This window comes from Acartia tonsa, chromosome 5, assembly GCF_053477335.1.
Source record: "Acartia tonsa isolate MP-2025a chromosome 5, ASM5347733v1, whole genome shotgun sequence".
NCBI classification, from domain to species: Eukaryota; Metazoa; Arthropoda; class Copepoda; order Calanoida; family Acartiidae; genus Acartia; species Acartia tonsa.
Genome location: NC_137264.1, coordinates 25,706,130 through 25,727,671, shown reverse-complemented (window position 1 = coordinate 25,727,671; position 21,542 = coordinate 25,706,130). Strand labels below are relative to the sequence as shown.

General features: G+C 29.4%; 1 protein-coding gene across 2 annotated transcripts in view; it reads right to left on the bottom strand.

Annotated features, from left to right (window-relative positions):
* Window positions 1-17,464, bottom strand: part of LOC145319131 (adenylate cyclase type 9-like) — a 123,893-nt gene extending 106,429 nt beyond the window's left edge. For both annotated transcript variants that reach the window (XM_080160993.1, XM_080160994.1), the window contains exons 1-3: window positions 17,183-17,464; window positions 12,920-13,020; window positions 5,134-5,211 (exon numbers count right to left, since the gene is read on the bottom strand). In XM_080160993.1, coding sequence (XP_080017119.1) covers window positions 5,134-5,211; window positions 12,920-13,020; window positions 17,183-17,248 — 245 coding nt within the window. In that variant the 5' untranslated portion in view covers window positions 17,249-17,464. The remainder of the gene's footprint in view (window positions 1-5,133; window positions 5,212-12,919; window positions 13,021-17,182) is intronic.
* Window positions 17,465-21,542: the final 4,078 nt, after the last annotated feature.

Below are 21,542 nucleotides of genomic sequence, written 5' to 3'. Positions count from 1 at the left end.
TAATAAGTGCATTTGAATTATTTTGATTCTAGCAGTTGTTATAAAGAGGTTAATTTTTTCGTGTAATACTGTAAAGTTGGGTGTAGGGTAGTAGTCAAATGCTCTTATTAAGTTAAACTGTTCTTAATTATGGGCCATTTCAAATATATAAATTTTGTTACAATTAAGAATACTTTGACTTAATAAGCGCATTTGATTATTACCTAACATCCAACTTTATGGAATTAAGCAAAAAAATTATCCTCTTTCTTTTATGCGGGTGAGATGTTCAAAAAATCTTATTATGTAGATATTTCTTTCATTTATATTTCCTGTACAGAAAAACAGGAAGGAGTAAATAAGGAATTTGATATTTTGATCATGAACATCTTTATTATTATTTTTTAAAGCAAAGCTTTTCATTATGTAGTATCGGTCCATCTGTTCGCACATCTGGAACAGATAGCTCTTTACGTTAATTTAGACATGTTAAAATTGTCCTATCAATTTTAAATTTATATTATGATTAAATTTGTATTTTAATTATAAATTTTTGTATGTTATAATTATATTTTTTATCTGATTTTTAGAATTATGATTTCTATGTAACAATGTTATAAGCGAAGCATCTCTTTAACCAAGTCATAAAAATTTTATTATGTCCTGAAATAAAGTCTGTAAGTTTTTTATATGTTCGATCATGTACTTTTGCAATAACTCTATCAAAAATGCTTTCAAAACAGACCTTTTAAGACCTAAGTTACTGAAACAGTGCCTTTATAAGCCCAAGTAATCAGTTTTAAAATATTTTTCTATTTCATGGAAAACTAATAAAAATACTAAAAATATGCAAATTTGGATTTAAGTTTTTTTTTGTATGGAAAACATAAAATCAATCTCAGTTTTAGACTTTTCCTAATTTCTAAATTTTGATTCTGTTCAATTAACTTTTTTTAAGGGATTTGTGCCTTGATTATAACATGGCATAATTTTAGGTGGAAATTAATGTTTTTCAAAGATCTCTTGCTTTCCGTATGTAGATAAATACCTGTCAGAGATAATAATTAGCCCTCCCCCCCCCAAAAAAAAAAAGTATTTTGATATGGTAAAAAATGATTATCTTAGATTTGGGGATGAAGATCTTAAAGATGCTCGTACTGACGGTGATGATGACCAAGATGGTATCTAAGCACATAAACATTATGACAACTTATCCATTTTTGCATTTGGAGCATCCTCCAATCAAGAGAAATACATAAATATACAATCATGGATTTTTTTAAATTAAGAATTAAATAATAATTTTTTACCATATCAAATCAGTCCTTTAAGTAGATAGAGGTCGGATTTCTTGTTTTCTAAATTTTCTTTCTTTGAAAATATCTACATAAAATTATGTCATGTTATAATCAATGCATAAATCTAGTTTAAAAAGTTAATTGAACAGAACCAAACTGTAAAAATTAAAGAAAAGTCTAAAAAAGAGATTTTCCTATTGATTTTATGGTTTCCATACATATAAAAACTTAAACCAAAATTTCTTATTTTTAGTATTTTTTTTTAATTTTCCATGAAATAGAAAGATATTACCTACAAAACTGATTACTTGGGCTTACACAGTGCGATCTTTTGCCAATAATCGGGAAATTAAGAGAAGAAAAAAAGAATCTACAATAAATAAGCTTATATTTAAAGAAATGATGTAATTTTTTTTTGCTTTAGCTAGAAAATAACTTACATTTTGCCTCTGTTAACTTCTAATGTGCATATGGTATGTATGTCTGGCTGTTTTAGAGGAGTGAAGCTAACTTATTTTTTAAAAATCTATAAACCTTCTTAACTTTAGTTAGGATAGGAATATTTTAGCAAAATAAATGTCTATGTTAATATTTCTTTAATGCAAACAAAGTTTGTGAACAAGAATATAGTGTAAGGTGCACCCAGTTCGAGTCCCGGCATTTTTAGGTATTCCCAGAATAAGTAAAATAGGACACTGATAAGGCATGTTTTTAAATGTTTTTTTTACAGATATAAACAACAATAACATATTTTTTAAAAACTTTTGATTTTGTGTTAATACCTTTATTCTAAGTCTAGTTATGTTCATATAAAGTTTTTGTAAAAATATAAATATAAGTACTTATATTATTTTCTCTCTTTAACGCATATTGCTCTCTTTCCCTCTAACGCATATATAAGGTTTTTGCAAATATTATAATATTATAATTAATCCTCAAATTTGAATTTCTGCTGGACCAAAACCGGTTAGAAATACAAATGTTTTTAGAAAACATGAAATTTAGCAAATTTATAAGTCATCTTTACTTAACGACTCCTTTCACCCTTAAATGTCCATTAAAACCGAGAGAACGGCAAAAATCATTAAAAATCACGCCAACGGTGGCAAATAAAGGCGAAATGGTTCACCAAAGGCAAATAATCCTTAAGTCAAGAAGGATTCGCCTTAAAAGTTTGAAAACATTGCAGAGATGACTTTGGGCTCTAAAATGACTCCTTCCCTTCTCATGAGGGAAAATTTGAAACTAACAAGAACAAAGTTGTTCAAATGTAAAATGCTCAATTACTCAAAAACGGCTGGGAAGCCACAGAAGCTGAACATAAATGATTTTGTTTGCTTTGAAAAAATTGGGTAAAAAAATCTGGAAAATCATTAAACCTAAAAAGAAGTTTTTCACTACCTTTTTTAAAAATAGCATAAATCCGCCAATAATTAATATTTTTTTAAAATTTCTTTTCTAGCTGTCTACTTACAGCAATTATTGATTCCTAGGATAGATAAAAGTCGATTTTAATTTTTTTGGATGTCCCACTGGATCGCACTGTGGCTTATCAAGGAACTATTTCAGTATCTTAGGTCGAAAAAGGTCTGTTTTGAAAGCATTGTTGACAGAGTTATGGCCAAATACATGATCAAACATATAAAAAACTTACAGACTTTAGTATCCTGTATTTAAGAAGTTTTGCAACAAATTTACTTACAATTTTGTTTTAACCTATGCATTAATATTCTGATTATTCAGTTCTGAAACTCTATAAGTGTTAATGTTTGTTTGTCCTACCGTTTCATAGATTCGCTTTTTTTGGATGTTGTCATCTTTTTTTTATATATTTTTATACTATTCTATAATTCTTTCTCATTATTTTGTTGATACTAACATCCGTATTTGAATTATCATATAATATTGTTATCTGTTTATTCTGTGGTACCCCTATCTATTCTGTTGTTGTCTCTGTGTGAAGCTATCATTAGTTTATCATTATGTATTATGTGCTACTCAGGAATCAAAAGGAATATACCTTGAGACACATTTTTTTATCATAAAGAAAAATTGACTACTAAAGACAAAGACGATAATTTTTTTCATGGGAGTGATTCAGTTTTATCATCCCCTAAAAATATCTTCTTTTTTCGGGGGGGGGGGGGGGGGGCTATGGCTTTTAATCTAGGCGCGAGACACCAAAAAAAAACAAATATTATCATACTTTAAAAATTTAATAAATTTAGTGAATAGTTCTTATATTTCTGAATAAAAATATGGGAACATACTGGGAATATAATGAAATAATCAATTTATTATGATTCTACATCATAGAATAATACGGAATGTAGAATTTACGTAGATATTATGGCAAGTTACGTTGTAATTTCCCCTCGCATGTATTGGTCGGGACGTTTATCCAGTTGGAAGGGAGGGGATGGGTGAGATCGGTTTTTTAGCCCGCTACAGAGTTCACTTTATAATAGAACATGAACATCTTGTGTAAGATCCAATTAATAATAAATCCATTAGAATAATATAATAAAATAAATAATTTTAATTTAAAATAAATTTAAAACTAGATGAAGTTTTAAAAGATAAAAAAATTATTTCTAAAAAATAAAATAAGTTATTTAACATTTAAAAGTTGGCATAAAACGACTAAAGTGAAATAATTGTTATTTCTCTCGTCGTATTACAGTTAGGGAGTTGAATCAATTTTTATAGAAGCAGAAATATAATCTATGATTATGGTTTGGACCCTCTAAAACTGTAATCTACCTTTCCACTTTCCCCTCTCTTCTTGAAGATATCTTCAACGCCGATACGATTTTTGAAATGTAAGATTCTACTTTCCCTTCTCTTGGTGAAGATATCTTCAACGCCGATACGATTTTTGAAATGTAAGATTCCACTTTCCCCTCTCTTGGTGAAGATATCTTCACCAAGAGAGGGGAAAGTGGAAGGGTAGATTACAGTTTTAGAGGGTCCAAACCATAATCATAGATTATATTTCTGCTTCTATAAAAATGGATTCAACTCCCTAACTGTATTATATACAGCTTTTCGATGATATAAAAATGTACAATTGTATCTGTAGATATCTGGATAAAATTCGATGCTATACATAATATTTATGTATGCATGAGAACCAGTACTAATCCATCGGATAAAATGAACCAACCACGTTTCCCCTTCCAATGATGAAAGGAGACATCTGATTGGTTTATTTTAGCGGCAAAAAAGATTTTTCATAATGTGAAGAATGTTGTATATTCTTGTATATCTATTGTTATACTTCCAATAATACAAGAATACATGTTATTGGTTCATTTTAGTGGCAATAAAATAGTATCTTGAATTTTTTATATTCTTCATGGTGTCCGAAACTTCAGCATACGTGTTTTAACGTCAAAGTGTTCCATCTTCGCAAAAATACATAATAACAAATTAATTATGAACGGATGTTATATGATAGGCAATTTTGTTAATAACTTATGCAACTGAAGGCTCTTGGCAACATTAAAAATGAAGATTTAATGCAGAAATGATTTCTAACCATATTTTGCATAATATTAAATGTGTTTGTAAACTTTATATGCTTACAGTACATATACTAGAGTAATCATATGTAGACTAACCATAGAAGTATATTGTGTATGCTATATATACAGTTAAGGGAAAATATGTTTTATCACAGATTTTCATGGTTACAATGTGGCTTCGCTACTCTAATGTAAATCCGATATCTAGGATGGTTTAATTGAATTATTGGACAATTCCTAAACAAACTTTACTACATACAAAACAATTTTCTTTTTCAAACTTTAAACCTTTTCTACCCATCTATCTACCTGTCTATCTATCTATTTACCTCGGATTCCACCAAGATTTAGCCGCTCTATCAAAAAGAGATGGACAGCATCTACTCCCTTCATCCTCTGACATAGATCTAAATAAAAAGATTAGTGTTTTAAATTAACTTTCTGGTAACGATTATAAAGTTGCTGCGCTTTCAAAGTCGTACATAACCTTTATTGTAATTACCATCCAAAGTTTGAAATCGTTAGGACAATTCTATTCTTTTTAAAAAGAGCTAACCGTTACAGACGTACGGACCTAAAAAAAGCTTCGCTTGTAAAAAGTTATGTATGTGAAGAAATAATGTGAGTAATAATTACTTCTAATCCCCGACTATCACTCCTTTTCATTATTCTCTAGGAGTACAAATATATAGTTAACTTATCAAAGATAGAGAGGAGACAATAGGCTAATTAGTAAAATAATCCCAAAAGTTTTTTAATAACGTTTTCTTAATCGTTGGCTCAACAAATTTGGGGACTTCGGTGTATTTTGATTTGCTATTTTATTAAGTAGAGTGTTCAAACGTTTCAATTACTAATTTTAATCTAGAGAAAGGGGAATTTTGTGTATCATCATAGGGGATGTACATCAATTTATCAGCCATTGACTTATCTCTTTAGATCCCTGGTAACTTATACAGTTAGGGAGTTGAATCCATTTTTATAGAAGCAGAAATATAATCTATGATTATGGTTTGGACCCTCTAAAACTGTAATCTACCCTTCCACTTTCCCCTCTCTTGGTGAAGATATCTTCAACGCCGATACGATTTTTGAAATATAAGATTCCACTTTTGTCTCTCTTGTTAAAGATATCTTCACCAAGATAGGCAAAAGTGGAATCTTAAATTTCAAAAATCATATCGGCGTTGAAGATATCTTCACCAAGAGAGGGGAAAGTGGAATCTTACATTTCAAAAATCGTATCGGCGTTGAAGATATCTTCACCAAGAGAGGGGAAAGTAGAATCTTACATTTCAAAAATCGTATCGGCGTTGAGAGGGGAAAGTGGAAGGGTAGATTATAGTTTTAGAGGGTCCAAACCATAATCATAGATTATATTTCTGCTTCTATAAAAATGGATTCAACTCCCTAACTGTTATACTTTTATTCTTCATCTACATTAGAGTTTTATGATGAACTAGTTGTAAGCATAAAATACAAATATAAATACATGAAAGTTAATATTACTTCAAAAAAAAAAAATCAAATCAAATTTTGTTGATCTTATCTGAAATAGTAACTGGTTTGTAAAAGACATACCTATACTCCCCAAATATTGAATATTTTCAGTTTTAAACAATAATATTTTTTCTCGTATTCATTCGAATCCGGTGGATAGGAACCGGTTCTCATCCATACGAAAAAACTATGTCTAGCATCGTATTATATCCAGCTTTCTACGAATATAGAAATGTACAATCATAAGATTAAAACTAGTTTTTTTAGCCGGTGACTTCGTCACCTCAGGGCTAAAAAAACTAGTTTTAATCTCATAATTGTACATTCTATATCCGCGGAAAGCCGTTTATCATACGATGCGAGAAATAACTATTAACTTATTTTTGTGTTATTTGTATAGGTTTTATTTTTTACATTTTTCACAACCTTGTAGAAACTAAAATAATATTTACATTTTCAAAGCTTATTTGTCAATCATTTTCCTGGAATTTTTACTTTTTATTTTTCTAACAAAAATATCAGAAAAGTATTTTAGTAAAAGTTTCCAACAACAAATACGAAATTACAAATAAAACATTAACTTAAATTCTAGAAAATAATAGATTTAAACCCTTCAGAGGACTAATAAAAAGCTTTCGTTTGTTTTTGATTAGCAAAGGATCGCAAACCGCTGAACATACACAGTGATTCAGAAAAAAAAATGTGTTTTCCGTTTTCTGATTCAACCAAAAGGAATACAGAAAAAATGATTGTATGTCATAGTTCTCTGTAAACAAGTACATCAAATTTGTAAAAGGTGTTTTTTATTATCTCTAAAAATGCGGCTTCTATGATAGGTACTTAGTTTCACAAAATGCTTTATGTGAAAAATGTTGTGCAAGAAAAATTAAGATAACTCTTCTATTTTGTATATAAAAATCGTAAAATTTCAATATTAATTTAGAAAAAGGTCTAAGAAAAGTTCCTTTTAAAGTTTTAAAGGTGAAATGCTTTTTAGCTTCCCACAAAAGCATTTTTAAGAAAGAGAAAGACTAAACTACATAACTTTTGTGTCAATTTTGAGGAAGACGATTCCTGTACTAAAATTTTCATAATTGAAAAAAAAAATTTCTAAGAGGATAACGCCGAATTTTTAATAAAATTTTTAGTGTAATTGGTAGAATATTTTAATGGCCATGTTAAGATGTTGTTTTCAAGTAAATATTTTTTTAAAAAACTAATCTTAAAGCACAAAATTCTACCAGAAAAAAAGCATCATACACACCTTTCAAAATGTTTATGCTCTAAAATACACCGCTATTTTCAGATAAATTGAAAAACACCTATTTTAAGTTTAATGTATTTTTTGACAGAGAACAAGGATGTATAATTATTTTTCTGTATTCCTTTTGGTTGTATCAGAAAATCGGAAAACGCAGTTTATTCTGAATCACCATGTATATGTTTTTTTCAAGCTTTATATAAGTCCATATATATCGTCCATAGAAGAAAAAAAATAGCGTTACCGCTAGTTTTTAATGAAGATAAACATTTAAATTCTTATATTAAATAAAATACATAAAGAAATAGTAAGAGAAGTTTTTACCCTTTAAATATGAATTTAATGCAAATAAAATAGTTAAATTGTATAAAAGTATATATGAAAATGAATTATTTTAAGGTTTAAGAAATAGTTTGATAATTAAATCTTTTTAATTAAAAAAAATAGAAGCAGAAAAAAAAGTCGATTTTGTCAAAGATTAAACATATTAAACAATCACGAAAATCTACAAAAATATTCAGGGCAATAATCTTTAAAGAAGCTTATAAATATTAAAGTAGGTTCACTAATTAAAATATTATAATTTGTGCAGTTTGACTGAAACAAAGTGTTTAATTACATCACAGCATCAATGACTTTGTAATAGTTCAGAACCCGCGACCTTGGCTCAACACGTAACGCATCCGCTCGTCGTTTACAATCTTTGCTTATAAATCATTTATCTACACTAGCGGCTACAACCATAGAGGCCTTTAGAGGCACTTTAGGAAGGGAAGGTTGAATTCGATGATCTATTTTTTTGTTTCAGATTTGAAGAGAAAAAAAAAATCTATTTGGGTAAGGGATTTTGTTCCCCAAACCTTTTTAATTTTTAAAAAATTTTTGGGGTTGATAAAAGTTATGAACATTCCTAGGACCTAGGAGAACCCTTTCAGTTCATTGGTTAGTGAGATCCTTTGGTACAAACAAACAATAGACAATCAGACATCGTATTACTTTATTAAAAGGATAGGGCTTAAAAAATAGGACTTAAAAAACACCATAGTGACATTCTTTTTAATGGTAAAAAATTTGGCTGTGTTTGTTCCGAAGGTTCTTGACCGATATGGTTCTCCTTTACAGTGAATGGTTTAAAGAAATCTACAATATCAGTTAATTTATCCTTCTTTAACTACACTGTAACTGTAAATTAAGCGTGGTTTGATAGAAATCAATTATTCAGAAGTAACTGTATAAAAAATTCAAACATCTTTTTAGATAAATAAACACCGTTTACCTTTTCCACTTTTCTTAAAGTAAACATTTTTGACAGCTTAGCTACTCTAAATGTGTCGTCTGTCCGTTTGTCTATCAGTATGTCACAATCAGGAAAATCAGGACTTTTTTGCTTCTCTGAGTGTTGGTTGTCTGATTTTTTCTGTGAAGATTTTCAGGACCATTGAACATGGTGTAGTGGGTATCATAACTTTAACTTATTAATAAATAGCAGATAGGCCAATACGAAATCTTAACCTTCAAACAGAAAATTATGTTGTTTGGTATCAAATTAAAGCATTTTTCGTCGTATTTCCAAATATGCAAAATTCATAACAGAATATACTTTTATTATTGATCACTGGATAGATAGGATCGATACGAATTGACTTGTAGTGCGTCCAATATCACCGGATACGAATCTACTTATACGTTACCAGTAGCTAAGCAGCGAAGTGCTTCACTCCGAAAAGTGAAGCTGAAGATTCTTTTTTTAAAATACTCTTTTGCGAACGAGCACATGGGACAGCAGAAAATGTCATTAGTGACGTCATAAATATCCATCTCTTTTTTAGGGATTTCCTTTTTTACTTCTCTTCTTATCCTTCCTTTTTAGGTGCATTTTTATGACGTCACAAACGACACTCTCCGCTTTCCCATTGAACATCTACTTCCTTAATCAGCCTTCGCTTCTTAAGGATATTTCATTCTTTGTTGCTTCAATTATTCATCACGTAAAATTGTAAAAAAAAAAATTACACAAAAACGTTAAAAGATATAAAGAAAGGGCAATCTTAAATATTGTTCTTTTTAGTGCTGAGAATCATCTCTTCAAAATTTAGCTAAACAGGTAATTACATTTATATAAAAAAAAAATTCAAGAAATGTACGGTTCGAATGACTCATGGTTTGAATTTAACTGTTATAAGAATCTTTATACAAACTGTAAAATCATTTGAACAAAGTCTTAATAATGAATAATACGGATACGGGCGTACAAACGGACAGGCTCTAATATAAAAATAGGTACAATGAAGGTTGCGTTAACAAAATTTAAAAGCATAAAGAAAAGCTTCACAATTACGGATGCTATTAATGAAAAAAGTATGAAAATTATGATAAATATTCTAGAAGAGTTGACATAGCAGTATTCCAGACATTAAATGATAGATACAAAGATAGATTAGCCTTCGCGGATGCGAACCATCTCTACACAAAGTCCCTTCACCTAACTTTCTTGCATATCCACTTTAAACAAAAAAACAAAATTATATTTTACACACATTTCATCTTGTATAATCAATCTCATTATCTTTTAACTTTGTAAAGCTGGTTTGGAGATCATAAGTAGTATATATAATGACAGATTTCAAACTATTTGGTATACAGAATATTATATTATATTCTATTCAATGATATCTTAATAAACTTTTGTACTTGTTAACCTTTATCTACATAAAGAATATATATAAAAAAAAATATAAAAAGAGAAAGGAGAAAAAATGAATAAAAAAAGAGGTTTTCATGTATTTACAATTTACATATATTAATCCATTTATAGAATATGTAGTTTTACTTATTAATCTTTCCTTTTTATACATAAAGGATATACACAAAGTATCTGTGTTTGTGCATAAAGAATAAATAACGGATGTTTTAATAAAGTAGATGATCATTGGTCATAAAAATATTATTTTATTTGGGGCAGTTAGATTAAAATTAAAATTCATAATTAAAATGTCTGTCAGTAAAAGTAAATATGTCATATTGATCTAGAGGATTAGATAAGAACTACAAACAAGACTTGTAGAGTACCTGTGCTTCTAAAAGGAATATAAAAAAACTTTTATTACATAAGCTTAGATAATTTAAAATTCTGTTTGAAATAAAAAATATATTTCTAGATTTTACTTTCTTCTTTTGGTAAAAAAATATACAAGCGGCTACGCTTCTAGCATCTAGATCTAAAAAACTTTAAAAATCCTTTGCTAAAAATAAAAAAAACTTACTACTTTATATAAGCCTCTCTTTTTTATTAAAAAAAAAATTTGGGGGGATAATTTTTATCGGGAAATGGGTTTTCTAGAACCCAACCCCTCGAAAATCGCTTAAAAACACATAACCAGTAGATATATGCCTTTTTGGTTCTGCGGTTACCGAGATCTTAAGCTTTTGACAGACAGACAGTCAGAAATTCATGTTTAAATATGTTTCTTTACAACTATAAAAAATCTACTTTTAATAAATGCTTTAAAATTTTTTTTAAAACCTAGAAAACCACATAAACATCGTAGAGTGTATTATGCGATTTATAAAAGATTACTATATATGTAGAATATGTTTGCATGTATTAGGTAACAAATATGTTTGTTTTGTGGGGGGGGGGGGGTTGATGCTAATTTAATGGCTAATTAATATCATCTTTGTGCCCTGCTGAGAATTAGATCCTTGTGTTTATTAGATATAGGGTTATTTATGCATGGAGGAAGGGGACTGTTTATTACACTAGTACCTAAAGTTTTATAATAACTTTTTTCTTTTAGAGTGCTTAACAATTTGGGGACTTTTAATTGGTTGCTTCATTAAGTTTAGTGTACAAACGTTCCAAACACTAATTGTAATCTACAGAAGAGGAAATTTTGTGTATTATCATTGGGGATAAACGTCAATTTATCGGCCATTACATTATCTCTTTAGATCCCTGATATTTATGTCATTATGTAGTAATCAGTACCTACAGTATTTATGTATAAACCATAACCCGCTAGTTTTCATTATACAAATATAAAAGGGGGTCTATTTGTTCGAATGACTGTCTATTTTTCTGTACCAAAAGATCTCTCTAACTGCTGGACCAATCTGGAACAAAAAGACTTTAGGGGCACAGTTCCTGGTCATTGCTATAATACGTACTCTGTAGCTAATTATATACATACACATATTTTCATCTAAATTTATGAAGTGCATAATTTATGTTTTAATAAATATTTATGTGTATTAGTATGTTAATCATATTTTTACAAGATTAATAGTATTTATCCAATGTTCAGCCATTTAGCCATCTTAATGTGTTTTTATTTTATTTGTTTGTGTATCAACAAATCTGTATAGGTAATAAAGAATATTGTATTGTCGACAATACATCAGTTAAACTATTTATCTATTGGAATAGAATATCGACATAGGGCCGGGACGTGCAGCTAATGACCCTATCTTGAAAACGTATAAAATTTACCGAAAGCCTAAAATGTAAAGAGTAGCTGCTCCATTTTACATATATATTTATAATAATATATTATTGTGGTACCTAGCCAAAATATTCTAATAAATATGGTAATAACTACGTTTGTAAACATAATCACATTACTTAGATTACAAAATGCGAATGATTAAAAAGCAATGGTAGCCTATAATTTTTTATATATATGCCTGGATAACCTCTAGAGGAAAGGATACACCGTAAGGACTTATCTGTATACTTAATATTGATAATTAAAGGCACTATTACTCGGCTACAATCAACCCACTCTTTTTATGCACGAATTTTGTCAGGAAGTACTATCTATACATTGTAATAAGTTTATCCTTTTTGTTCCAAAGCATTCCACTACTCTAACAATTAATTATAAAAAATCTGCCTTAACAGAAGTTCAATTACTTATAACGTCTTTAATTATGACGATGTTTTCGGCGAGATTAGAAAATTTACTAAAGTTGCCAAGCCAACGAATAAGAAAACGTTATTATAAACTTTGGGGACTAGCTTAATACGCCCCTCTCTCTGAAGATATTAGTGTATACACAATTTTTATTTTTCTAACTATCTTCTTTTTGGAGTACAGTCATCCACAAAAAAAACATTAAATAAAAAAAAGATGAGACTATGAGTGTTGTGTCTTTAAGAAAGCTTCATTTTGGTCGATTATGAAGCAGCTTACAGTGCCTAATAAAAAATGACGCCACACAATACATATGACCAATTTGATAGGCCAGGATACATTGTGATTGAACACTGGTAAAATGTATACTGGCCTATCATTGGTAATTTGTATTGCATGACGTCATCTATAAGCTGCTTCTCGATTACATGAGATTATTACCTTAATGTCTTCTGTAGTTCTTGAATATCAGTTAGTTGGAAGTCCAGACTTATTGTTCTTTTTATATCAGATTTCTCCATAGTCGCTTCCTTTTCTAGAGCCTAAACAATAATAGGTTTTATTTGATAAAAAAAACAAGGATTAGAACATCCATACAAGTGTTTTAGCAAAACACATTTGCTAAAACACTTCTTAATAATAAGCAAGAACAAAAGTTTGTTGCAAATTGCTTAAGAAAAGGATAATGTTTAAGGACATTGTGTTGTTACATTTTTAGGACTTGATTGTTGAGATATCTTGCTTATAATTGTGTAACTTGTTGTCTGGGGAATTATTATTTCAAAAATCAGATGAATAGAATAAAATAGATTAAATATACAATAGCTTCAAATATAAAAATATAAAATATAAAAAAGTAAAAAAAAAACGACATGTTTTCAATGAACCTATAGCCTTTCTGTTACAGGAATCATCATGGCAGTTGAAAATAGATAGGGCAATTCTAATATACCTATATTAACAATAAAAGCTAAATACAGATGAATTCGGCTTCGACGAGATTATATTTAGTGGATGTGCAACTGATTCAGACATGATAAAGAGAAGAAAGCCTCGCAGTGGCTGCAAAACCTTGCAAGCTTAAAACACACAAAAATCTAGTTTACAAATAAACAAAAATAAATTTCCATTTTAAACCATTTTTCTTTTCTATAAAATAAAGAAATCCAAAACTAAAAGCTAAAAATATGTTTTGTATGTGTTTACAGTTTTTGTTACCGTGCAAATATACATTCATACACAATAGGGCACAGACTTTTTCTTTTATTTTCTTAAAAAGACAACAAACATATGCAACGCCCCTAGAGACCTAGAGGGTGTACCGCCTCCCCAATATCAATTAAAATTGCTTTATATTTTGTTTTGGTGGGAGTTATTTTTTTCTAGGCGCGATTTCTCTTGGGAGGGTGGTGTTACCCTCCCCCAAATGTAAAGGAGAACCATATCAGTTCAGCGGTTAGTGAGATCCATCGGTACAAAATCGGTACAAACAGACAGACAGACATCTCTATTACTTGATTATAAGTATAAAAGAAACAATTCTGTAAATCTAAATTTACTTAATTTATTTTGACATCATTAGGTAAACTTCTATGAACATTTATTAAATTATCAATTTATCAAATTATGTGTCTCTAAACGGAAGATAATCAAGCTAAAAGAAACATTTCATTGTCTCTTAAGATAAGAAAATTTCATCTACTCCACTGATACAGAATAGTTGGGCGACGTGCAAAATCTACAATGAATGTGAAGCTAGTGTTATATTTTTATAATTCATTGAGTAAACATTATAGTAGATAAGATATATACATGTTTCTACAACATTTAAGCAATTGACTTCAGTTATGAATATTTTCGACCTATAGTTCTAATAGTAGCTGAGGTAGAAGGGGAGGAGGCCAGGAATAAGGTACAGCCAACAAGCATAATAAATTTAAAATAATATTTTGAGGCAGATAAAAAGGCTGTCAATTTTACTGTGTGTTGCCCCCCTATAATAGCTAAAAATCATGTATAGGTTTTGTGATTTTTTCTAAATTATTTTCGTTGTTGGTATAAGATGGGAGGAGTCATTTATTCCCTTCTAATATCTTAAAACTTGATGAGGGCCATATCTTTTAGAATTCATTGTAAATAATAAAAATGAATTAAATTAATATATGAATTGGCTGGGCAGTCACATTTTCTTGGGAAAAGGGACAACCTTAATTTCCTAAAACTTATTAAGTTCCAATTACCAGAGATAACTTAAAACAACAAAAGCACAGCCAATTGATTACAAATCTTACAAGATTTTATAATATCTATTACCACATTTTTAAAAGTGAAAAAGCATGAAATTCTTAGCCTGAGTAAACTATTTGTTTTTACTAAAATCCAGATATTGTAAAGTAAACAACACTTTAACTAAAACTTTTAGGGAGTTTATTGTTTTATTTTCATCTTATCTTATATCTAAAAATTGTTGATTTAATATATTAAATCTGCATCATATTTGAATATATCTTGTACGGCTTCATGAAAGCATTATTTAGAACAAATATTATTACATAAATATTTAAATCTTATGTTTATTCAAATAATCTGTTTATTGTTTGATTATTAACCCTTACAGATCGGGCCTCAATTTGCACCTTAATAGATAGGGAAGGGGCTAATTAAGCCCCTGCTCTATCTCGGCTCCTGTTACAGATAGATATATAAACTTTTTCTGTTGGTTCATGTGCATTTATAGAGAAAATTTCTTTTTCTAGTCATGGCTGTCAGACTGCTTCCTAGCCACTTTTTAGCTGTCAGCTGCTAAATATTAAAACAGCTGTAGAGCGGTCAATTTTAAGGCTAAGATTACCAAATTTTAGGTGGAGCTTTTATTTTTCATATCAAATAAATATCTATTTCTAGTCATATGTATAGCTATTTAGAAAATTGGTCAAGGAGCGGTCAAACAGTCATGAACTTACTAATCATGGAAGTTCCTTATTGTTCAAGATTTCACCAAAAATAGTTAAGGTCTCTTGTTGTAATAAAAGCCACAATATTCGTGATTATATATGTCTCTAGTAAAAGCCAGACATAAAAAATTGGTCATAATATTGGTCAGGGAGTGGTTAAATGGTCATAACACCACTTTTCTCAGATGTTCATTGATATCTAAGTATTCAATAAAAAAATAAGGACTCTATCTTATACACAAAAGTCACAATGCAGATTTATTTAGATTTTTTTCTAATTTTGGTGCCACCTAACCGACTTTGACTGGATACCATGACCGACACAGACCAGATATCCTTGTAAAATCAACTATTGTCAACGTATAATTACTAAACTTAAAAAGTCATGAAGTCACAGCTCTCTATCTTACCTATAAAAAAATGACATTGCAAAAACTAGAAAGGGAGGGGCTTATTTAGCCCCCAAACTTCCAATCTTTAGGGGTTAATAAAAAAGAAATCCAAAATGAGTTTATTTCAGTTGAAATTGAAATGAAATCTGTCTAATTTTCTTAAAAATTGTAGATTAGAAAAAAAAATTATTTTCCTTTTTCAATAATTTATTCCTTAATTGGATCTGAACTTTAGAAATTAGTCTCATTATTTCTGAACTAAAAGTTCTTCTATATAAAGCACTGATTGATGTAATCTCATAATATTTTATATTCTAAAATATTTAATATAAAGTTGTTGTCCATGAATTTAAATTTAAAGAAGGTTAAGTTTTATTTAAACTTATGCCTTTTGAAAAGGAAACAAATGCGCTACGTGTAACCTCAACTGTTACACAATTTCTGATCTATTTCATAATAATTAGTCCTAGACAGGGCATGTCCCAAAGAATGTTTGAATTGGGACATCAGACATGTGACTAAAACAAGAAAAAGAATGGTAGACAGATAGGTAGAGAAGTAATAAAATATTTAGAAATATGTGATGTGATGTCATATATGGGATATAAAACAAGGATGACAACATCCATAAAAGCGAAGCTCTGAAATGGTAGGACAAACGAACATTAACATTGGTAAAGTGTCAGAACTTAATAATCAGAATATAAATTTATAAAAGTCGTAATAAATTTGTTTTAAAAACTGCTTAAATAAATGATAATGTTTAAGTACACATACTTACATTTTTAGGATTTGAAAATATAGATGGTCCACTTATAACATTGTACTTTGTTGTCCTAGGAATCGGTAAGCTAAAAATCAGATCAAATCATATTACGTAAAAATTTGCTGTTAAAAAAAAGTTAAAAATCAACATGTTTAAAATGGACGTACGGACATTCTGGTAACGATTATAGAGTTAGAGTTGCTACGTTTTCTAAATTGTACCTAACTACTACAGGAATAACCATGCAAAGTTTGTAATCGATAGGACAATTCTAACATGCCTAAATTAACGTAAAGCTAACCGTTAAGGACTGACGGACGGACGGACCTACCCTACTGATAGAAAAGCTGACAACATACATAAAAACGAAGCTCTGAAACAACAACAAGACAAACGATCATTAACAATAAGCAGAACATAAATGTATAATTATAAACAAAAATGTAATTATATTTGTTGCAAAACTGCTAAAATAGAGGACAATGTTTGTACATTGTACTTTGTTGTAATAAGGAATCAGAATTAATTTCGTTGTTGGTATAAGCTAGTTAATATTAGTCAAATCTTCTGTTGTAATATGTTACAAACTGACCTTTTCTGAAGCTGGGTCAATAGGTTGAATAACACAATCTGTCGGACCATCAGAGGCTCCGCCCATTTTCAACAAGTTGTTCTTGTTACCAGATATCTTTTAAATCACATACTTTAACTTTTAAAAATATATTTTTTTATCACTTTATAATTGCTTGTCTACATTTTTATCATGTATTTTCACTATTATTTAATTCCTTTTAAATTCTTATTTAAATCACATATCGTTATCCTTTCAGGCCATCCTTTTAATGTTTAATGTTAAATTTTGTGCATTTTATCTAAAAAATCATTAGAAATTATTATTTCATAAGTCTGAGTTAAAGAATATGTTATTGTTATCAAAGATTTGAATTTTGTAATAGGAAACGCAGCTACTCTGTGCAAGAATAGGACATGATTGCTTACAATCATTTCGAGCCTAAATTGACACATTTTAAAATAAAACTAAATTGTTTTCTTATTAAAACTATCAATAAAATATATGTTTGATTATGATTGGTTTATAGAAGAAAATGATTTAACTTAACTTGCTGTTTGCTCGTCATTGATATAAATAATTGACCATGCTTTAACACTGAAAATTCTTTTGCTCGATTTAAGATTATGATTGAATGTAAAAGATTTTAATCAGAAATTACGGTCAGGTGTCTAACATTTTTATACTTACAAGGAAATGACCTAGTTTAGAAATATTACATCAAATAAATCCTACTATCTTTCTTAAGAGGGAGTGTTGAAACCCCCTTGTATTCTCTTCCGAACGCCACTAAATCCATTTGCATAGTTATTACAAAGAAACCCCTACAGGCAAACAAACCTTTGACTACACGACCTTGATATGTTGTTAGAACATTGTTACTTACAGCGCCTGCTTTTATCCATGGCCCGACTTCCAATCTTGCAGTTGATGTGGCCATTTTGATATTTCTTGTGTAAAGCAGTGTTGTCATGTACAGAGTACTTCAAGAAATAAAATTCAATTTTGAATTATGTCCGTGTATATTAGCGCCATATTCAATTTGATTGTTAAATTGTTTTACTGTTGGTGGATTTTGTCCTCACTTCCTATACTAAATAATTATTTTGTATTGCTATTCCTTACTTCCCTGTCTCAAATATAATATCAATCAACTTTATGTCTAAATTTACACGTTATATGTCTTGAAATTATCTCATCTTTAACTAGCGAAGCGTTTATACATTTATGATTTGTCCGTCTGAACCACCGTACATCCGCAATGGATAAAACAAAGTGTCTGAAGTTAGACTTAATGAGTTGTTGTTATATGAGAATCTTCACACAAAATTCCAGCCTTCTATCTTGGATAACTGTTGAGAAAAAGACAAATTTGGGATAAAAATTCTATTTATTCCAGAGCAGTACAGATACACTCTAAGGTAACTAATTATTGTTAAGGTAAATTCTGTAATATCAATGCTCATTGGTATTGCAAATATTTACAAGCAAATTTCAAAAAAAGAATCACATTTTCCCATAAAAGTAGCTTACAGACGGACAGACAGATACGAACACCTACAGAATAACGTGGCTACTAACAATGTGTCATCTAAAGAACCTTATTAAAATTGCAATTTTGAGTTTACTTGTAGTTCTAACGACACTAACAACCTGTCATAAACACAAGCGAAAACTTATCTAGGCCTAGATGTATTAAATTTTGATTGGTTGGTTAATTTAGTTGAATGTTCAAACGTATCAACCACTAAATTTAATCTACAGAAGTGGTTATTTTTTGTCATCATTGGGGAAGTACATAAATTAAAAATTTATCGGCAATTGCCTTAGCCCTTTAGATCCCTTGTAATGAGTCATTTAATTAGCGCAATAAAGTTGTAAAACTCTAAGGATTTGTTAAAAGCGAAGCTTTTCTATAATAAGGGACGGTCCTTCCGTCTGTACGTCCGTAACGAATAGCTTTTTGCGCTAAATTATGCATGTCAGAATTGTCTTAACCATTGTTGTTTTTTTAAACTTTTTTAACATATTTTTTTTATGTGATATAATCATCCGATTGATCTGATTTTTGGAGTGCTGATTCCTATAACATAAGATACAATACTATTAGCATCTTTGAAATCAAGTCCTAAAAATGTCAGTATGCCCTTAAACAGTATTCTGTATTTTGCAAGAAGTTTTGCAACAAATTTACGTATAATTGTGTCAAAACTTAGATATTTATATTTTGTATATTCAGTTCTGACGCTCTACAAGAGTTAATGTAAGTCTGTCATACCGTTTTAGAGCTTCACTTTCATGGATGTTGTCATCCTTGTTTTAAATAACATTTAGAAGGAATCGTTAGCTGAAGCAACAGTAGTCTAGCGGCCAAAGGCCAGAATGTTTGCATCTCGTTTTAGCCGGCATAAGATCGATTAAATTTTTTTGAAACAGCCTGAAATGGGATATTATAAAGTTTATTTAGACACAATACCATACTTTACAAATTAGGAAAAGAGATTTTTATCTTGCATATACCTATCCATGTAATTCCTGGTGATTATAACTTTGTTATCTGAATATTGTCAGAGCTAACCAGGGAGGGGGACAAATGTTATAAAAATTATTTGATTTCTAATTTCTAACTACTCTAATAAGATTTTTAGTCCAGTCAGTCAGAGTCCTTATGTTACTCTGGAACAACATTAAAGTACCTTAGCTTATAATATTTCGTAATTCTTATATCTTTTCTGTTTTTAAATGAGAACTTTCACTATTTTTTCATCAAAACTATAGTTAAAATGCTGGCAATAATACTTTTTAAAATTCTAGGCAGATTCGATTTTTTCTCTTGAAATTTCGGCGTTATCCTCTTTTTTTTCAATTTTTTTCAATTTTGTACACCCCCCCCCCCCGCCCCCCGACTACCGACAAACAACTATTTTAGGTTAGGTTAGGTTTTAGACTAGGTAGCCGAGCGCTGCGGCTAGGCAGACAAGGGGGCCGAGCGCTGCGGCTAGGCAGGCAAGGGGGCCGAGCGCTGCGGCTAGGCAGGCTAGGGAGCCGAGCGCTGCGGCCAGAGTTCATAGTTCGCTGTCGGGGGGGTACTCAAATTTTCAATATTGAAAAAAAAATTTCTAAGAGGATAATACCGAAATTTCATTAAGTGTCAGAATTCAAATTTGAAAATGGGAGATAAGTACAAAATTTATTTTTTTATATAAATATTTTTAAAAATGTTTGTAATCTGCAAAGTTTTTTTTGTTAACTTTATCTCTCCCCGAAAGTTTTGAAGTTTAATTAAGTTTGAAAAGCCTTTGCCTAGCTTCAGTGCTAAGTGTTTTTAGAAAAATTAGATATATATACTTGAAATTATTTTCCAGTGAAGACAATTGTATCCATATGTGGGAGCCTTTCCTAATTAGCTACATAGGTGAATATGTTATAGGAGACAACTTTAAAATCTACAAAACTAAAAGCCTAAAATGAAGGATAAAATTGGGCATTGAGTAATAATACTTTAGAAAATAATTGAGTTACTCTACTAAGAAATATTCAAAGAAGGTGTCTTAACTTTTATTTTTATAGCTAGTCGGTGTTTTTAGTTGATGTAAAATTTTCCATAGAATTTAGATATGCAATCGTTTTTTTTTGTAGACCTCTTATTTTTTAAGTAATCTAAGTTTTTTTTTAATTAAGTCGGTTTTAAGGTACTAAAACGCAAAAAAAAATTGCTATTATGAACAAAAATAGTAAGATCTTTAGTTTGACACCTTACTTTTTGAATTCTGTCAGGTAATTATTGCAAAAATCAATTTTTTAAAACCTCGGTTTAATCAAAACTTTAAACATAAATATATTCTAACACAGGCATAAAAAATATGGGTTCATATATACTTTTAGAATCAGAAAAACATTATGAATCAATTGTAAGCAAAATTGAAAAAAAGTAAAAAAAAAAATAAAGCCTAACATATTATATTGTACAGGCAACACTTTTTTCACCCCCTCTTTACCCCCTTCCCATTTTTACTCTCAAACATGGATTTGAGATGGTTGCCTGTATAATATAATATAATATTTTTGTATAATTTCTTTTATTGTAGTTTATTTTCTATTTTGTAAACTTTTTATTTCAATTTTGTTTAGAATCAATTTGTAATGTTTTTATCATTCTAAAAGTTTATATAAACACCTATTTCTTATGCCTGTGTAATTATATATTTAAGTTCAAAGTTTTTATTCTCATGGGTTAAAAAAATAGATTTTTTCAATAATTACTCATCAGAATTTAAAAAAGTAAGGTGTCAAATTAAAGATCTTACTATTTTTGTACATAATGGCAATTTTCTTCTTTTTTTTGTTGCGTTTTAGTACCTTAAAAGAGACTTAATTAAAA